This window comes from Sparassis crispa (genome assembly GCF_003851025.1).
Source record: "Sparassis crispa DNA, contig_000004F, whole genome shotgun sequence".
NCBI classification, from domain to species: Eukaryota; Fungi; Basidiomycota; class Agaricomycetes; order Polyporales; family Sparassidaceae; genus Sparassis; species Sparassis crispa.
The window spans coordinates 1082703-1100777 of NW_020939751.1; the positions used below are offsets into that span (position 1 = coordinate 1082703).

The 18075-nt window shown below is 55.1% G+C and overlaps 8 protein-coding genes across 8 annotated transcripts; 7 read left to right on the forward strand and 1 right to left on the reverse strand.

Annotated features, from left to right (window-relative positions):
• Positions 1 to 63: 63 nt before the first annotated feature.
• On the forward strand, positions 64 to 1795 carry SCP_0503710 (hypothetical protein; the record flags this gene model as incomplete). Its single annotated transcript, XM_027758435.1, has 5 exons — positions 64 to 795; positions 845 to 977; positions 1038 to 1383; positions 1455 to 1601; positions 1666 to 1795. 5 exons carry the CDS (start codon positions 64 to 66, stop codon positions 1793 to 1795), a joined length of 1488 nt encoding a protein of 495 aa, XP_027614236.1.
• A 1840-nt stretch (positions 1796 to 3635) lies between these two features.
• Positions 3636 to 4754, forward strand: SCP_0503720 (hypothetical protein; the record flags this gene model as incomplete). The annotated part of the gene is made up of 5 exons (XM_027758436.1): positions 3636 to 3714; positions 3769 to 3997; positions 4054 to 4174; positions 4224 to 4344; positions 4405 to 4754. The coding sequence occupies 5 exons, from the start codon at positions 3636 to 3638 to the stop codon at positions 4752 to 4754; spliced, it is 900 nt and encodes a 299-aa protein (XP_027614237.1).
• Positions 4755 to 4991: 237 nt separating this feature from the next.
• On the forward strand, positions 4992 to 5494 carry SCP_0503730 (hypothetical protein; the record flags this gene model as incomplete). The annotated part of the gene is made up of 2 exons (XM_027758437.1): positions 4992 to 5252; positions 5300 to 5494. 2 exons carry the CDS (start codon positions 4992 to 4994, stop codon positions 5492 to 5494), a joined length of 456 nt encoding a protein of 151 aa, XP_027614238.1.
• A 131-nt stretch (positions 5495 to 5625) lies between these two features.
• Positions 5626 to 5790, forward strand: SCP_0503740 (hypothetical protein; the record flags this gene model as incomplete). Its single annotated transcript, XM_027758438.1, has 1 exon — positions 5626 to 5790. The coding sequence occupies one exon, from the start codon at positions 5626 to 5628 to the stop codon at positions 5788 to 5790; it is 165 nt and encodes a 54-aa protein (XP_027614239.1).
• Positions 5791 to 6810: 1020 nt separating this feature from the next.
• SCP_0503750 (hypothetical protein) lies at positions 6811 to 7898 on the reverse strand (the record flags this gene model as incomplete). Its single annotated transcript, XM_027758439.1, has 3 exons — positions 6811 to 7600; positions 7654 to 7809; positions 7867 to 7898. 3 exons carry the CDS (start codon positions 7896 to 7898, stop codon positions 6811 to 6813), a joined length of 978 nt encoding a protein of 325 aa, XP_027614240.1.
• A 1403-nt stretch (positions 7899 to 9301) lies between these two features.
• On the forward strand, positions 9302 to 10903 carry SCP_0503760 (hypothetical protein; the record flags this gene model as incomplete). Its single annotated transcript, XM_027758440.1, has 3 exons — positions 9302 to 9390; positions 9450 to 9509; positions 9562 to 10903. 3 exons carry the CDS (start codon positions 9302 to 9304, stop codon positions 10901 to 10903), a joined length of 1491 nt encoding a protein of 496 aa, XP_027614241.1.
• Positions 10904 to 11284: 381 nt separating this feature from the next.
• Positions 11285 to 11781, forward strand: SCP_0503770 (hypothetical protein; the record flags this gene model as incomplete). The annotated part of the gene is made up of 4 exons (XM_027758441.1): positions 11285 to 11332; positions 11389 to 11423; positions 11483 to 11503; positions 11562 to 11781. 4 exons carry the CDS (start codon positions 11285 to 11287, stop codon positions 11779 to 11781), a joined length of 324 nt encoding a protein of 107 aa, XP_027614242.1.
• Positions 11782 to 14757: 2976 nt separating this feature from the next.
• On the forward strand, positions 14758 to 17732 carry SCP_0503780 (Catalase; the record flags this gene model as incomplete). Its single annotated transcript, XM_027758442.1, has 23 exons — positions 14758 to 14833; positions 14891 to 15103; positions 15166 to 15258; positions 15318 to 15378; positions 15438 to 15453; positions 15505 to 15529; positions 15583 to 15655; positions 15718 to 15758; positions 15811 to 15863; positions 15918 to 15958; positions 16026 to 16148; positions 16208 to 16268; positions 16323 to 16362; positions 16416 to 16530; positions 16586 to 16609; positions 16667 to 16732; positions 16783 to 16889; positions 16945 to 16979; positions 17043 to 17051; positions 17106 to 17130; positions 17185 to 17315; positions 17365 to 17468; positions 17528 to 17732. The coding sequence occupies 23 exons, from the start codon at positions 14758 to 14760 to the stop codon at positions 17730 to 17732; spliced, it is 1737 nt and encodes a 578-aa protein (XP_027614243.1).
• Between the last annotated feature and the right edge of the window lie 343 nt (positions 17733 to 18075).

Below are 18075 nucleotides of genomic sequence, written 5' to 3' on the forward strand. Positions count from 1 at the left end.
GGTGTGCGCCCTTCATAAGCCCGAGTTCCAATCCACCACCTGTATAACCTGTTGCCTGAGATCATGACTGCCCCATTTCCCCCTTTCGATTTCGGACGCTACGTATGGCGGGCCTCACCCGACGACGCCTCGCACTGGAAGCGCGAGGCGGGCGGCGGCGAGTATATTGACGATGTGTTCCACACCAAGAACCACGGAGAGCAATTCCTCTTCCTCGCACTGAAGGCCACGCTGTCTAAGCCCGTGCCCACCACGGAACTCGTCGCCCGTGCCCGCGACGCCTGGTCTGCGCTCCGCTTCAGCACGCCCACCGTTGCTGCGCACACCGAACACGACGCTGCAGGCACGTCCTTGATCACGTATCGCACGGCCAAGGACGCCACTGAAGTGCACGACTGGGCTGCGCGCACCGTCCGCCTCGTCGAGGGAACACCAGACCTTGATGACCTGCGTTTCGAGCTGGGAAAGCTGATGATCCCGGAGCAGAGCGGCGACCAGACGTTCCTGTACATCGTCGCCCGCTCCGACACGTCGTACGATTTCCTCCTGCGCACCTCGCATGTCACCTTCGACGGAGCTGGGATCAAGATCGTGTTGACCCTCGTCCTCACCAAGCTCGCACTCTACTTGAGCGATCCGGCCCTCGTTGCAAAGGAGAAGTTCGAATGGGGAGCAGAGGCGAAGAATCTCCTGCCGTGCATCTCGGAGATCCTGGGTCCGACCGAGAAAAGGGAGGGAGAGACCTATACGCGTTGCCTGAGCAATATGCTGGGCGATCTTGGTGGTGCTATGCCCGTATGTTCTCGCATCTCGCACCTCGCTCTCTTAACTCGGGGAATTGCAGCGCCAATATGGCTTCAAGGTGCGCAACATCGGCCCCGGGCCGACGCGCCGAATCTCGTACAAGTTCTCCGCGGAAGAGAGCAAGAAACTGCTGGACGCCGTGAGAGGGCGCGGATTCACGTTCAACCACGTCGGTAAGGCGCACACAGTATGATTTCGGATACGAGCCGGTTCGGCTGACTGTCGTTCTCCAGCCCACGCTGCGGTGACCCTGGTGTGCGCGCTCGATAACCCCCCGAGCGCGTCTACCCCGCCGGACGCGACGTTCGTGTACTACGGGCTGGTAGACGGCCGCGCGCGCCTCGCCGAGCCGTACTCTGGGAAACTTGGTTACCCGGGCTACGCCCTCGGCATGACCGCGATCCAGGTGCCCGTTTCCGCTGCTGTCCCTGCCGCGGGCGAAGGCGAGAGGGACGTGCTCCTGCGCCTCTCAGGGATCGTCAAGGACGAGTACGCGAAGCAGCGCGCGTACGAGTCGCTGATGGCGATCGTCTGCCAGGAGGTCGATATTATGCTGGGCGGGATGAAGGCGGGCGGACCGTGAGTGCGCGTTTCCTGCGGCGTGGTGGGGGTGGTAGCTCACTCGTTTTTGCTCATGTGTTGGGATGCAGTCCGCCCCCGCCGTGGATGGGCCCGTGGTATGCTGGCGATGGCGTCGGGGAGACCGGCCTGCAGCCGGAGTATGGCGATGCCAGAGGCGCGAACGTCATCACGGTGGACGACTTCTTCGTTTCTCTGAACAAGACCGATCCGGGGCCGTGCGTCTCTGTTCTTCGTCGTACGCGCGTGTTCTTGCAACTGACGTGAGCCTCTTCGGCGCAGGTTCTTCCGGTCGTTCTCGTGGCGCGGTAGGATCACGGTGAGCGCCGATGCGAACGTGAGTGCGATGCCGCAGGGTGATGTGGAGAAATGGGTGGAGAAGTGGGCGGAGCTGCTCCGGTTGGTGCTCTGAGAATTGGGTTTCTGCGGGATCAAATGTAAAATTTGGAGGAGCAGTCGGTCTGTGTGTACAACGTAGATGTTTTCCTGGAATGGTACTCGTGTCCCTCTTGAGGTGCCCTCCGGTTATGCTAGGGGCAAAAGGCGCCTTACAGGAGGCCGGTGTGCGGGGAACGCAGGTTCTTCGAAGGTGCTTTGCGTCCACTGAGATGTGCCAGCGCATCGAGTTCCTGTATTGCCCATGCGCGATGGCCATGGGCGGCGCGCTTGAAGTTGGCGGTGTATTGTGCGATGTTGAAGTCGTGGGCGACGACGCCAACTTTCACTGTTGCTGTCGTCGATCCAGGATGATGCTGGACAACTTGGCAGGAAGGCGATGGCACACTGGCGAGGCGAGGGTACCTCGGTCAATCATCACTCACCTTGGTAGTAATGACCATTTGGTCACGATTTCTTCGAGCTCGCTGCTCCATCATGCTATGCACTCGCCGACGAGCCGTCTCCGACGTCTAGCTCTGATTGCTGTTCCCAGTGCCAACGAAGTAAGCGCTACCTCGCAGAGAGTGTCGAGGAGCTTGCTCAAGCGTGGGAGGAGGGACGCACCCCTCCTTCGTTCATGTTGGGCACCAGGTCTACCGCAGTGAGTCGTGGGCACAGTAAATTTCGCCCATCGAGCTCCCGGGCGCGATGTTCATTAGTATTGTTAGCTGCATCGAAGAACGGTGGGTGATTCTGCTGCTCAAGCACTCAAGCATTGAGTCGGATCATATCGCGCATCCAACGTCGACGTCGGTGTGTTGTAGTGTATAGCTGTGCCACCGTTGTTTTATTATGTAGTGCTACCCGTCCGATCAACACACTGTACACTCTGCAACTAACCATATTTATTCGGTATGTGAGCTGCCGCTACACCATATTCGGTATGTGAGCTGCCTCTTCCAGAATTTCCGACGTCCGAGAACCCCGAGGCTAAATTCCGAGAGGCGCGGGGTGACGTCTACAAGCTGCCATAGACGACAGCTCGGTCGAAGGGACACCCGGCTTTTCCATGTCTGGCGGACGCTGCCATGCATCTTTCCTTCTCGAATGTCGGTGTAGTTGCAATAAAGAGCGGATTCGAAGGAGTGTTCAGCCAGTGAAGACGGCGATTGCTGGCGAAGGATGGCGTGGTCTCGCAGCGTATATGCATGGAAAGGGGCGGGACGGACGGTAGATTGCGGAGTCTCTGCCCGCTGTGACGTCGCAGTGGCAGAAGCTGATGATGATGGGCGGGGGTATACTGAGGAGAGATAGAGGCCATTGTAGATGCGGTGGACTGTACCCGCAATGGCCGGCATAGGCTGTGCGCGTCGGCAGCTGCGGCGCAATGTGTGGCGTCGATGTGCGGAAGATCGTCAGTCAGTACTCAATCTGGCCCGAGAACGCCGGTGCGGCGATCAATCGCCAATCCAATCTGAACGTCGACCAGTGAACGAACTGGTGCCACCACAGCAGGTGCTTTCACAAGTCGCGCATGGCACGGAAAGTCGCTCTGGTGAACCCTCCTGCGCTGCACCAGAGACCGTATACAGGAGCACGTTGCATGACGCCACGCGATGTGAGAGATTGGCATGGGCGGAGGCAGAGTCTGGCAGACTGACGCGGGTCGAGTGTGGGCGACAGGGTGCGCGATGTGCGCGGACGGCGGGGCTTTGCAGGGATGCAGCCGTCGATGACTGCCAGTGTGACGCGGTGGAGCGTCCTTCATCCTGCTCCTTATAATCCGCACCCGCTCCTTATAACCCACATCCCTCTCTCTCTCTCTCTCCGCCCACTCGTTTTCTTCCACAGCCATCAACCCTCCCTGTCCACCCATGTTCGCTCGATCCGCCCTCCTCGCCGTGCTCTCCTCTGCTGCCCTCGTCGCAGCAGCCCCCGCTGCCGCCATCACCGGTGCCCACCGCTCTCTCTTCTCCCCTACCTGTCACGCCTGACCTTCTCCCGTAGACACCAGCATCCTCAACTACGCCCTCACTCTCGAATTCATCGAGTCTGCCTTCTATGAACAGGGGCTCGACCAGTTCAGCGACATCGACTTCGTCCTCGCCGGCTTCGCCCCCTGGGTCCGCGGTCGCTTCACCCAGATCCACGCCCACGAGCTCAGCCACGCAGAGTTCCTCACCTCCCAGCTTCAGGCCCTCGGTGTCACCCCCGTCCAGGCGTGCACCTACTCCTTGTGTGTGCCGCCCCTTCTCGAGCTCAACTTGGCCGCTGCTGACCTGCCCTGCACAGCCCGTACACGGACGTGCAGTCCTGGGTCACCCTCTCAATGACCCTCGAGGGCGTCGGCTCCGCAGCGTACATGGGCGCCGCCAATTTCATCTCCGACAAGAACGTCCTCATCGCCTCGCAGGTTCGTCCCATCCATCGCGCTCGGGGCGTCCCCAACTAACCTCCTGCAGTCGATCGCCCAGGTCGAGGCGCGCCACAACGGTTGGGTCTCGTCTGCGGTCAATCAACTCCAGCCGTGGGACGGCCCTTATGAGACCCCGCTCTACTTCAGCCAGGTTTTCTCCCTCGCCAGTGAGCACCCGTATTTTTTTGGGTCCCGCGCGCCTCCGGTGCTGACCCGTGCACCCCCAGTGGGCTTCGTCGTCGAGTGCCCCGCGACGAACCCCGCACTACCCGTGTCAGTCTTCCCCGCGCTGTCCATCTCGAACGCCGCGCCCGCGTCCGGCGACACCATCACCCTCACGTACACCAGCAACGCCCCCAACAACGCGGGCCAGACGTACCTCGCCTGGTACTCGGGCCTGACCACGATCTTCACGCCGATCGTGAACGGGAGCACGACGGTGCCAGACGGCCTCCTCGGCACGGTCTACGCGGGCGTCGTCGCCAACCAGAGCGCGCAGACCGGCGACGCGACGATCATCACCGGCTTGGCCGTGTTCAGTTTCCCGTTCGGCGCGTTTGCTGCGGGGAACGCGTAGTAGTGTTTGCCGTGTTTGATTTCCCGAGGTGGAGGCGGACAAGGAATGCGAAGAAATGGACTTGAGTGTATGTTATATTAACGTCTCCGTAGTTGTTACCTCTTTCCTCCATGTTGTTACGCGCTGTGCGTCGGGTGCGCGCATGCACGCGATATGTACACGATAATGGCGCAATGCATTCCGCATCTGCGCGCGAATTGAACTCGGGGCACGTAAGGGTGTTAAGTGGAGACGTTCATGCACGCGCTCTGCACTGCACGCGTGTCGACCGACCAAGCGCGACGCGAGCGCACATCCACTGAAGGAGGGGCGCTATCTGGGCGCACTGGTGCGCCGCGTCCCATCCGTGATCAGGAGCAGGGCCGGGTGTCGTGTGGACTGGGGCGAGAGGGTATACCGACAGAGCGCGGGCGGGGGAGAAGGGCGGACTCGGCCGGTACAGGTGCGGAGAGCAGTGGCGGTGCGGACGGGGGAGAACGTGGCGCCAGGGGCCGCCCCGTACGCTCTTTCCGGCCGGGCTGCGTGCTCATCTTGCCAATAGCCAGGACACGCTGGGTCTCCAGTCTGGCGACTTGGATGGATGTGGGGACCAAAACGAGGCGAGGTGGCCATTCCGCGGTACAGTACCGCGACCTGCGGAGTGGAGAGTCGAGAGACACGGGAGCGAGCTCGTTATTAAGGCGCGTATGAGAGAGATAGGATACCGGGAGATGTGGGACGCGCGCCCGGTGCAGCGTTGAGCCACGCGCCACTATCGTATTCGTCTCGGATCTCTAAACTTCGCTGGTTCCGGATACTGCAACAGCGGGGAATGATCGCAAGTACCATATGTAAGACCTCCGGTCTGTCTTGCGTGCGTGCGCGGTTCGAGATGATGGCGCAGCTCCACATCCTGCGCTTTTCGCTCTTCCGAATGGCCGTTCTAAAGAGGAAGGGTCGATATGGGGCAACAGAGCGTACAGATGCTGCTGTCTATGGCGCGAAAGAGGACGACGGCCTCGCCATCCACGATCGCAGCGACGTCGATCCAGTTTGACTTGTGGAGTTGAGCCGGCGAGCGTCGAGACTGGATATGCGCGAGCCGTTGACGGGGGTACACGCTGGGACCGCAAAGGAACACCGCTCCTGTTCCGACTCCGCACACACGGCCGGGAGCACCGGTTCGAGTGGATGAACGTAATACAGGTGCACGCCTTGCCTTGCAGAAGGAATACATCAGTATCGCGAGGCTTGGCACCGTTCCCTATACCGATTCCACAAGGAGTACATTCTTCTGCGTCTGTTCCACGAAGTCGAACAACTGCGCGGCTCACCAAGGGCTTTCCAAGGTCGAGAAGTGTCCGATTGAGTATTTTGCGGGAAAAAGTTGTGGTCTTCGATATACCTTCGTGCTGGTGGACGTCCTGATCGCTCGCCATCTTTGCTCAAGCACACAAGTGCTCTCACATCCGCCCCTATCTTCGTGACGGTGCGAATACTTACATGCATTGTTGGGAACTGGGATTGATAAGTTTTCTCGCAGACCAGAATCTGTCCTCGAATCCCATCTGACGAACGCCTTGCGGTATGGTACAGAAACTGGTGGAAGCGAGCTGTCGCAGTCCACCGCCCCACGCTCTTACGATGAGGAGATTGGCCATGGCATCGACCGTGGCAATTCTAGTCAAGTTATACTTCCGCAGATCAGCGGCTTCGGCGCTCACCTTAGGACAGAGGTTTTGCGATGCATCTGCAGGGTTAGAAACGAGCTTTACAACATTGACCGTACGAAGTTCGAGCGCGGCGGCCGAGGTCAATACAGTTTGCGCGGTGCAACACCAACGGAATATACAACGAGGCAGAAAGATGCTACAATTCCGTCTATCGTGCGGATGAGTGACGCCGAGCTGAGAGGAGGATATACAATGTACAGGATTAACTTACGAGATGCGCAGAGACAGTGAAGTCCCAGTTCGATATATACAGCAGTGCGGTCTGTCCCGGAGTAAGATCTTCACTCACCCTCATAACATCTTCAGCTGAGCACAACCACACGACCCAACTTTTCCAGAAGTTGTTAATCACTCTTGACCCGCTCGTCACCCTTACCAGACGTGACAGAAGTGCCCCAGGCGAACCAACTCGTGCGGCGGACCTGACTAGGCTTTTCCACGCCATGTCCTCCACCCTTATCCCCCTCCACATCGCTCGGAACTTCCACTTCTTCAAAATTCGATTTGTTGTTCCCGCCCGCACGCTCTCGTAACGATGCGTCCGATGAATGGCGCGAGTCGTTGTTCGCCGGAGGTATCAACTCTCCGGGGCCGGACTCGGGGCTTGAGATCGGCTCGACGTCGTATCCGCTCATGCCTGGGGTGTGTTCAGTGGCCAGCTCGTCACGCACATGTCTCCGACGATCTTCGACACCTTGTGCATGCGCAGATGAAGTCGCAGCCTGCGCGACGGAATTCTGGGCCTGGCGCAGGAACACCGCACCTGAAGCAAGGATACCAGGCCCATAGCTTCGCCACAGGCCCTGTGCGAGCTGCATCGGGCCTGAACTCGGATCACCAAGACTGGGGGTTGCAACTGTCTGCGCCGCAGCAGCTTCCGCTAGGGGTGCTTCGTTGCCTGGGGTTGGCATTTGACGGAGGGTCGTGGAGACATGCTCCCATGCTCTGCGAAGGAGGTTTTGGAGGGTCTGGTACACGTATGCTTTGAGCTGCGCGAGCGCGTTGTCGATTCCGTCCTCGTGTGATGCAAAGAATGGGCGCAGATACACACGATACAGGTATGCTGAGCCGGCTGTCTGTGGGAGCGCCAGATAGAGAAGGAATGCGGTTTTCATGGTGTAGTATAAAGGTAACCTGTATGCCATTCAAGCAAGGCTGCACATCATAGCAGGAGAGGTCGTGCATACCATGAGACGAGCCATTCGGCGACGTATTCCACGGCAACTATGCAGCCAAGGACACTCCAGTACATCAGCCAGCGCTCGAGGTCGGCTTCAGAGGCAGGCCGTTGCGACAATGTCTTGTACGATGCATAACCTGGATACAAAAATGCGGCGGACGCGCTGAGGCGCACGGCCATGGGTCAGTGCGTATATCAACGTCGCCAGACAGATTCATACCTAACAACACGCAAGGCAAAATTCAACAACATGTTTACCGTACGATGGAGGCGGGCAGATGGGAGTGTGTAAGGAGACGAACGAAACCAACTCGATTAAGCCCTTGCCACACGCTGCCGCGTGCTACTACAATCGCTTACTACAATCGATGTAGATAAGAAATCTTGATATACTGCATATTACCGCTGTTACATTGGCATGTGGCTGGACTTCAAAGTAAGAACAGAGACTCAGAGATTATATTCGGAGCCAACGCGGCTTTACACAGTTGGGATATGGTACGGTAAGTAAGATAGCAACGAAAGCACACCTAAGGAGATTAGAGCTCCGGGAATAACGGGGCTGGTGCGCAGCCGAAATTGGTACTGTAATCAATGCCTCCAGACAGGTCCCTAAAACAACTTTTCTGTGGTCGGAAAAATAAGATGTGCTGAATGGGATGCTGAGAGGGGACCACAACCATTCGGAGAGCTTACGGAGGTTAGATCCCCATATTTCAGGACTTTGCCGTTCACATAGACTAGCGGGCACCGGCCGCCCTGTTAATTACTGTTAAAAACAAGGTTAATAGCTACCTCGTCGGGCAAGCCCTGGGCTATTACCGTGTGAAGAACTCAGCAGGAGTTGTTATAACCCGGAGCTCTAAAGGGGATCGTAGTCGTACAAAGCAGCAAATTCAGCAAAGCATGACAAAAACACAGTAAAGTGAGAACCGTAGAACCTTGAGATCAATTCTTAGAGTCAGCATGTTCAGTTTGATTGACCATGAAAACCATACCTAAATAACTCTACCGCATTTCTAACAATTCAAGGGGGAACTGTTCATCCAGGTTTCTGTCACCAGTTCTTGTTGTCGTCGCTCCCTAGATGCATGTAGGGTGATGCAGAGCCCTGTTTTTTGTCTTGAATGGTTCCAGTGCGCTTTCGCATGCTGACGAAAGACTTGCAATGCTCTGGGGAACGATAGAGTCAGGCTTCAATGTGCACAGCAGAGATGTCAGTCTGTATAATAATGTGCAAGTCCGGTCGATGCATGATCTTATTGTGAGGTTGATCACTACTACTCACTCGGCTGTTAGGCCATGGGTCACAAGCGCATGAGGGGCTCATGCGGTTGGGGCCATATATTTATACTACACAGTAATTCTAGGAGATTCCAGTATGTTCTCCGACATACCTATGTGCTGACTAATATATGTTTCCTGATTGGGAAACCACCAGCCCTAACAGATCTGGGCTGTCGACATGTCTGAATCACGGTCACGGTACGCGACGCGCGACGCGTCCGCGGATCACGGGAACAGATTGAAGCTCCGACGCAGCGTGTGTGACGCGTGGCTGTGGCGCAGGAAATTATCCAGAATTATTTCGCTGGCAGCTCTTTGACTTCGTCCTCCGTGGCGTGTTGCTCTCGTCTCGAGGGCCGACGCACGTAATGACCCTCACTATCCTTGTTTCTTTCTCTTTGCTTGCGCTGGTCGTCACCTCAAGGCCCATCGTGCCACAGGCCCGATCGGAGGAGTCGTCAGTCATCTCACTTTCTCTGTTTGTCGTGCTGCTCATCCTGACATCGTGGCCGCCAGGATCCAGTCGTCGACTGACGTTCAACATACGGTGCAGGCGATCTTTCAGTATCGGACTGGGTGAGCTACTACTGCTCTATCATCCTGACATCGTAATTCATTGTAGGCACAGTCGCCCCCCAGCTTGTCTGGACTGCGCCGAAGAGGAAGATATCCGAATTCATCTCACTTCGTCTGAAGAACAAGATGGTTATCTCGCTCAATTGGATGGTCTTGATGCCGTCAGGGCCATCCTTCCTCTCGGCCTCGATGGCGCCCTGACGGATGACGAGGCGAAACTGTACTCTTTGTTACGCGAAAGTAAGACCGGGGGCCACTTGGATGACTTGGAGGGCGGAGAACGTCCCATGCAGGATGATGAACTTATTTCACAGACGGGAAACGACCCGCCATCGCCATCCCCCGAACCAAGCACGAGTATCGACCCGGCCACGAATGAACGCGCTCCTACCACCTTTCCTTCTCCCCCTCTACTCGTTCTTGCGCTCTCGTGCGGGGCAGCGCTTATTTCACTTCTTTGCATTATTGCAGTGTTGTATGCGGCCCAAATCTCCAGCAAAGGCGTTTTCACCTCCGACCTCGCGTGGGAGATGATGCCGAAGCTGGAAAAGCAGGCTCTTGGTGGCGCGGACGCTGATGATGAGGATGGCTCGGGTCCATCGAAGGAACGGGATGTCCTGCTGGTGAAAGATGTAGCACCCAGTATTGAATTGGAAGCTTTTGAGATGAGTGCGGAGAAGGTGGAAGGAAAAGAAGGTCTGGTTCAGGCCGCACCTTCGCCTGAACTCACACCGGAAGACGATGAACGCGATGAAGATACGAACGAGGATTATCAGGACGCACCGGACAGTGGTCTCCTCTTCGCAGATACCGGCGGCTCGTCTACGATAAAGCGGAGCGAGTCACCTCGCATAGTAATCGAGGAGCACCCCGACCCCGAGCTGCTACCACTCTTCCCGACCCTTATGACCCCAACCCCCTTCGCGACCCCCGACCATACCCCGCACTCGACTCCCCTCCTCTCGCCCTTGCGCCGGCCTTTGCAGATGCGCGAAACGCCAACTGCGTCCCCCATCTCCAAGCCCGCATGGTCCCTCCGCGCTGCCGACTCTCCGTCGTTTGCGCTCTCGCGCTCCTCGACCCCCCTCCCCTTCTCACGTAGTTCCTCGCCGAAGCTCCCTGGTGCGCTCATCTTTGACTCGTCCGATGACGAAGGTGAATACGGTGCCAGTTCGGAGACAGACATAGGCACGGTGGGGCATGCCGACCGCCGGCACGCGTACCGGGCGCCGATCCCGGAACTGGACATCGCGTTCGCGCTGCAGCTGCGTCCTGGTCTCGGATTAGGTGCAGACCCTGCGTGGCTCGTTAGGTTCTTGATGGCGATGTTTGGCTGGATGACGGTGTTGTTGGGAGGTGGAGGCGTGCGGAGAGAACAGAGGGTCGCACATTGAGCTAGGCGACCTGCACAGCGGGCTTTTCGGCTATACTCATACTTAGTGCGTTGATATTCTCCGTTATGACCTGTCCATTGAGTTCAATGGCGTACCCTCCTAGCTATGCAATCGTAGTGGTCTCATACTAGGTTTCATTCGGGAGGGATGAGTCCCTACCCGCATCTGGATATATACCTCTACTTCTTACTTGTGGAAAGTACTTCCGAGCTACGTAACTGCAATTGTGCCGGTGACGTGACACGTAGCGGGGGTAGTTGCCCCAAAAGGAAACAGCTAGAAGCCAATAGCTTCCGATCCTAACAGGCGCAGACAAAGGGTCAGCTGATGGGCGCGCCCGTTCGCGTTGAGTCTTACCAACACCGTCTCTTCTCCGTCGCGATGAGCATTCTGGTCGGTCCAGCTGCGGGCGCACTCGTTGCCGGAGGCGTATGTTTTTCACCGCGTATGTTTCCGTATGGGACTCACTGCTTTTTCTGTTCTAGATATACTATGGGTTCTCCTCGATGATGCATAGCTGGTGAGCGGTTTCGATTACGTTCCATTTAAACACTCACGAGCTTGTGCTAAACACCACAGGACAGAGAGGCATCGCTCCGAGTTTGTACACTTATTTGTGTGTTGTTCCATCCGCTCTGACCTTTCCCGTCGCATGCAGCCTGCACACACTGTCTCAGCGGCTGCTCGAGGCGCCCTCGCAGGTGAACGCGCCGCCTGCCGCATCCGAACGTATTACGCACCACCCGTTCTCTTCCATGCTCAAGGGCGAGTGGAACGCACAGGTCGCGACGCTCTTCCGAAATGTAGGCGAGTGGAACCGGCGAGCAACCGAATGGGGGCGGCGGACTTTGTATGGAGGAGAGTCACGCAGAACGTAGACGATCAGTGGTTCCGGAGGTTGGCTTCCGTCGGCATTGAACGCGTGCTTTGAAGACTCAAGGATGAGGCGAGGAGAGAGAGGCTCCCGGGAGTCCCGGTTCACGAGGTTCCTTCCTGGTATTGTCCGCCCTTACGCGATGCCCACGGTTCTTCCATCCTTCGATTCTGGGATTCTGCGGTTCTACCGTACTGACGTTCTGTGATTCTGCGGCTCTGCGTTCAGCTCCGTTTCCTTATTGAATTCGAATGCAACCGAAGGTTAGAGGCACGGTTCTCAATGCTTGCTGTTTGACGTCCAACGTCTTACGTTACATTCCTGGGACCCCGGTCAAGCACAGGCTTCGCGCATTATAAGGGTGTGTTCTTCAATTCGCCGTGGTGCTGGAACGTTTCTGCAGATTGCAGGGACCTGCGAGAATGCATTCAAAGCGACTGATTGCCGCGTTGTACACGGAGATGACACTTCTGCACGCGCCTCGGATCCGCCGGGACGGTTCCTGCGTTGTGGTGGTTAATGCAGGTGGGGGCGCTGCGGCCTATACACGGCCCGCTCGCAGAACGTGCATGACTCGCCACTCTCGTCACCCCATGGCCTTGTGGTTTTTCAGAGACGGTTCTGCAAGGTTCTGTCCGTTATATGTGCGCCGTCGGATCGGACAGGGTGGTCGCCGTCAGTTATTCGGCAGGCATGCCTTACGCCTTCAGGGCTATCTCTGCCTTCTGTATTCTATCTGCAATCTCCTAAATTTCCGTTCCAACGGTCTGAATGGTCACTCTTGGGACTGTATTGTGATGCTTTATGATCGCTGCAGTTGAGTTCGATCCGAGAAGCGGATGTCTGACGTCATTGATGAGCAACAATGTCCGTGCATATGTTCTTGCATATAGAGGCTGTTCAAAAAGTGCGCATGCAGCCAAGTATCCGAAATTACTTACTCATGGTCCAGTACTCGCAGTTTACTGCCGATCGTTCAGCGAGAACGTTTTGATGTGTAACCGAGGAATATGCTAGAAGCGCATGATGAAATTCAGGACCGCGGATATGACTTCTCTTCCGACCCTTCGGGGACAACAGGCCGGGAACAAGAGGCCAATGAGAGAAGGTTGAATTGTAAGAACATTTCTGAACTCCTGCTTGACGCAGTTACTGAGCGTCTGGCGTCAAGTAATCTGACATCTACTCCCCAGGTGCGTACATTGACGGTACTTCAGGCGTGAGACCGAATCGCCGCTACGTGAGCTAATTGCATGTCCGGATGCCGACTTCGCAAACTATTTCAAAGATCGTTTGAGCCGACATAGTGACGATGAAGTACTCGAAGAAACCTTCAAGGCCAGATGGCGACTAAGCGCTCAATATATCTGGCGGGACACGGCCTGCCGACTCAGAATGTACTGCTATCTTCACCTGTAATCGAAGCGTTAATTGCATCGATGAGGCTCCAATCCCCTGTGGATGTCCTCTGACGACATGACCCCGTGCTTGATGGTGCCGCCAGCCGCGGTGGCCGGCGGCTGAGGTATTTGGCATACGTTGAACCTTGTATGTATCGCATCCGCACTATGTCTATGCCTGGCGCTGACCCTGGTCCTCCAATGCTGCATGGTGCAGCCCGTATGTTTGGATCGCGAGGGATCACCTTGACCCGTCCTTGGTCATCGACCGGGTGTTCATTGCGTGGCCAAAAGGAAGGCATGTACCATTGGGTCGTCTACCCTTCGCATGCGTCTCTTGATGATCGAGTCGAGCACCATTAGTGGTCGTTCCACCGATCACGGACTGCTCCCCGTGTTCGCCGGCAACTGGTGATAGTGGCGACTTCTATGTACGGCATGATATGCATCGCAAACCACGCCACCGGCGCACTGTTAGTATCAAGGCGCACTCTTCGCAGTTTCTGAACGAGGCCCTGCTTAGTATGGCCCTCATCGTCGCCTGCGGCTTTAGGAACTAATCTATCAGTGGCTCCTGGCATGATTCCTGGCATGACTGATGTGAGTCTGATTAGTTGGTTCTTCGAAGAACAGTACTTATTGTGACAGCCTTTCTGTAAGTAGAGTTTGAACATTTGTCTGACATTAAGCAGCGAACTACAGGAACCACCGCGCATGTTAGACATCTGCGGCCTCCCGAGATGCGCAGAAGCAATGTGATGCAGGAGGTCAGCAGCTGGAGGCCTGGGCGCAGGAGCCCCTCCTGTTCGTCGTATCACCGTGACGATTTCGAACGCACACGGGGCGCTGACATCAAAAACACGTGTTGAAACAGACCTCGGCGTCGCCGGGTTGAATATGCTTCCAATGTGCTTAGCCTTATCGGCAAGGAAGGCGCTGTGCATGCGCCAGCGACCGGGTTTCTCTGGCTTGACTGTGGGTCCCGATTTGGGTCACGGGATAGGCGGGGAGGTGAGTAATCTTACGAACGACCTCAAACATCGTACGGTCGGGGCTACCGCAAGTGGTATGGAGCGGGGCGCGTTTATGCTTCGGCGGCTGAACCTTTTTGGAGCAGTTATTCTGGGCTGTTGTTCAGATGGCGCCGCAGCGTCAGCGCCTTGCAGCCGCCTACCTAACGCTTATGCAGCTACTGCGCCAAGGCCGTTCGAGTAATGAATAGAAATGTGTCATCCTCGTTGCAAGTGGCGTACGCTGCAGTTCTGAGGCTCCGTGCGCTCCGTTTACGAGCCGTTACAGTGTCCGATGTTTCGAATATGGACGACCCCTCTGACACCTTCCTGGAACGTCGATCTCGACCTCTTCTCACTCGATATAGATCTCGGCGACTATTCAGTGATGGCCTTGCTATGCAGTGAGCAGCATTATCATATCGTCCAACTCTCCCGAATAGAACGACCTTCGTAAATTCCTCGTCCCGGAAGGGTGAGTGCTATAAATTGAGCGCGTTCAACCGGACCTACCCTGTTCCCCTTCCAGTCTCGCACAATCCCGCTTGTCAGACTGGTGTTGTGGTCGCCATGCTGCATATGAAGGCTTGCGCGCTGCTTGTGGCTGTTAGCATCGCTACTGCTCATGCTGCAAAGCCCTTCCCTGGTGCGGACGCCCCTGGAATTCGGCCGCAGGATATAGCGTTCGCTAAGCCTGCCTCAGATGCTAGAAGCTTTCCTGGAGCGAACGCCCCTGGGCTTCCTAGGCAGGACGGTTCTTCTTCTGATGGCTCCGGCGCCGGTCAGTATGCGATAAATACTGGTCTCGACGTGCAGCTCGCCACTTCGGAGGAGTCTGCTCCCGATGTGGTATATACGACCGATAACGGAGCGCCCTATACGAACCCTTATGACGCCCAACGCATTGGATCCAACGGTCAGTTGATATCGTCCACATGTCTGGTTTCTCCTACTGAAAGGAATTTTTGCACCTTGCAGGCCCGCTTCTCTTGCAGGATTTCCATTTGACTGAGATCTTTGGTTCTTTTGACCGCGAGCGTATCCCTGAGCGCGTCGTTCATGCTAAGGGCGGTAAGTCACAGAAATGGCACTGTACAGATTCTTTGTTCATCTACTTATTCATTCGATAGCGGGCGCGCACGGTTACTTTGAAGCTACCAACGCTGAATGGGCCACGCAATATACTATGTTGTATGCATTGTCACACTCGATTCATTTAATAAGAGCTAAATTCTCCATATGTATGTTAGGGACATGCTCAGCGAGGTAAGTAATGCACGGTAAGTCTCTTCAGCGAATTAGCTAACTGACATTCAGAATGGCCTCCGTACTCCAATCACAAGTGAGTAGAGCATCTTAGTTGACCACACAGAAGTTTGACCGCGGTCATCTCAGTGCGTCTAAGCACTGTTAGCGGGGAGACTGGCTCATCCGATGAGCTTCGTGACCCTCGCGGATTTTCTATCAAGTGCGTATGTTTATTCACCAGCTAAGTGTGCCTTGTAGCGTGTTTATCTATCGATATTTTAGATTGAGAACACGGAAGGGTATCTTGGACTGGGTTTTCAACAGTGAGGGCTATCAGATTCTTTGTTCATGTTGGATGTTGACTCGTTCGTCCAGACACACCGGTGTTTTTCATCCGCGATCCAGTCAAGTTCCCTCATTTCATCCATGTAAGTACTCAGACCTATTGGTTCTGTACTAAATGGTTTAAGGCGTTATTGCAGACCCAGAAGCGAAATCCTCAGACCAACTTGAAGGACAAGGAGTAAGCTGACACGTGCCGTACATTTGACGGCCTGATAGATCGTTCTGAATTAACTGTGCCTGAACAGCTTGTTTTGGGATTATCTCAGTTCTAATCCCGAATCACTCTACCAAGTGATGCGTTTATTCTCTGACTTGGGAACTCCATACGGCTTCAGGCATATGAACGGCTGGAGCGGCCACACTTATAGGTACAGTTGGTTGATCGATCCCGTATTGCAGAGTATTCTGACTCTGTCACGTCTCTGAGGTTCATGAAAGCAGACGGCAGTTGGGTCTATGCGAAGATTATCTGTGAAACTAACCAAGGTGTAGGTCAATTTACTGTTCTCCAAAGTGTTTCTGACAGCCATGCTCGTCATTAGATCAAGAACTTCACTAATGCAGAGGCAACCACAATGCAGGGTAAGTATCACAAGTCATCAATCGAGATCCAGTACTTTATTTGTATCCGATAGCCGAAAATCCCGATTTTGCAACCCAGGACCTCTTCGATGCGATCGAGGCTGGAAATTACCCCGGCTGGACTGTGTATGCTCAAGTGATGACACCAGAGCAGGCTGAGAACTACACGTAGGCGTTGCTTGTTCATCTAGCGGATAGAGCTGATGTGTTGCTCGGTATCTAGGTACAACGTCCTTGATCTGACCAAGTATGTGTTGGCACTCGTGCCCTAGCTTATGTGCTTACATCTACGTTATTTGCATAGAGATTGGGATACTGACGTACCCATGGTGGAGATCGGCCGCTTCTATTTGACGCAAAACCCGACAAAGTGTGTAACTCCTGACAGCACTGGGTACTGATACTCACTCTATCCAACAGCTACCACGCAGAAATTGAACAGATTGCTTTCTCCCCTTCGCATCTCGTTGATGGTTGGTCTCCTTCAGCAGATCCTGTACTCCAGGCCAGGATGTTTGCATACTCCGGTAATATTTTGTTTCAAATCACGTACATGATATCTGTTTTTCACGAAGTTTTCAGATACTCACCGCTATCGTCTGGGTGTGAACCATATGGTGTGTACACGTCTTACTACCACTTTGATATACTCGTTAACTCGTTGTGGAATAATGTTTTAGCAAATACCGGTAAGTGACGCCGCGTGGTCTACACACTGAAGTGATCCTCACAATGCTTTTTAGGTCAATGCACCTATTACTCCCGTCGGTAAGTATCCACTAGGCCACAATGGTCTCGTTCCGGCTGATATGTTTGGCTCAGCCAACTTCGAGCGTGATGGTGCTATGATCGTTAACGGCAACCAAGGCTCGAGACCAAACTACATGTCTACGCTCAGTCCGATCATGCTGTACAACCGGACATGGACCTTGGACTCCCACGAGCAGTGGATTGTAGGTGCCTTTCTTCGCTGCTCCGTCAACACAGACTTATCTTCTTCAGGGCGGAGCTGTCCAGTCACTGTCGGCTATGACTGAGATCGACTTCAGTTGGCCGCGCAAATTCTGGGCTTCGCTTTCGGATCAAGACCAGCAGAACTTCATCAGGTGCATATTGTTCATGTTGACTTTCAACGTGTTTCTTGTGTGAATATCTTTCACTGCAGCAACGTCATCGGTCATCTTGGTCTTGCTCCGACCTTGAGCGTTCGCGAGCGCCAGGTCGCGTTGTTCGCCCATGTCGATTACACGCTTGGTGCGGCGATCGCTGCAGGCGTTAATGTCAGCTCATGGCAGAACCTGTCCTTCCCGTATGGTCCAACTTGGTACAACGAGACTATCTACAGCAAGTCGAGCACACTGTTCTACTAGACAGGTATCAGACTCGGACAGTATTGAGGTAGAGAGGACTGGACTCTTGGACTCGTAGTCATATGTATAATCGAGCCGGACGAGATTTCTTTTCGTGACACTGTTGAACCCATACCGCTCGTTAGTACAGGGGGGGAAACAGAGATAGTAACACACCTCTTGGAAGGGCGATAAGTACTGAGTATGCGCCAACCAACGATGGTAACTTGTCAGGTGACCGTGTCTCTGGAGGCAAGATGACTGATGAGCATGTCTTTGACAATTTCTGTCACTCAGAACGCTGATCTCTCTAGATCACTGAAGTGTGGCGCACACTTGAATCTAAACGATCCAGAGAATCCTT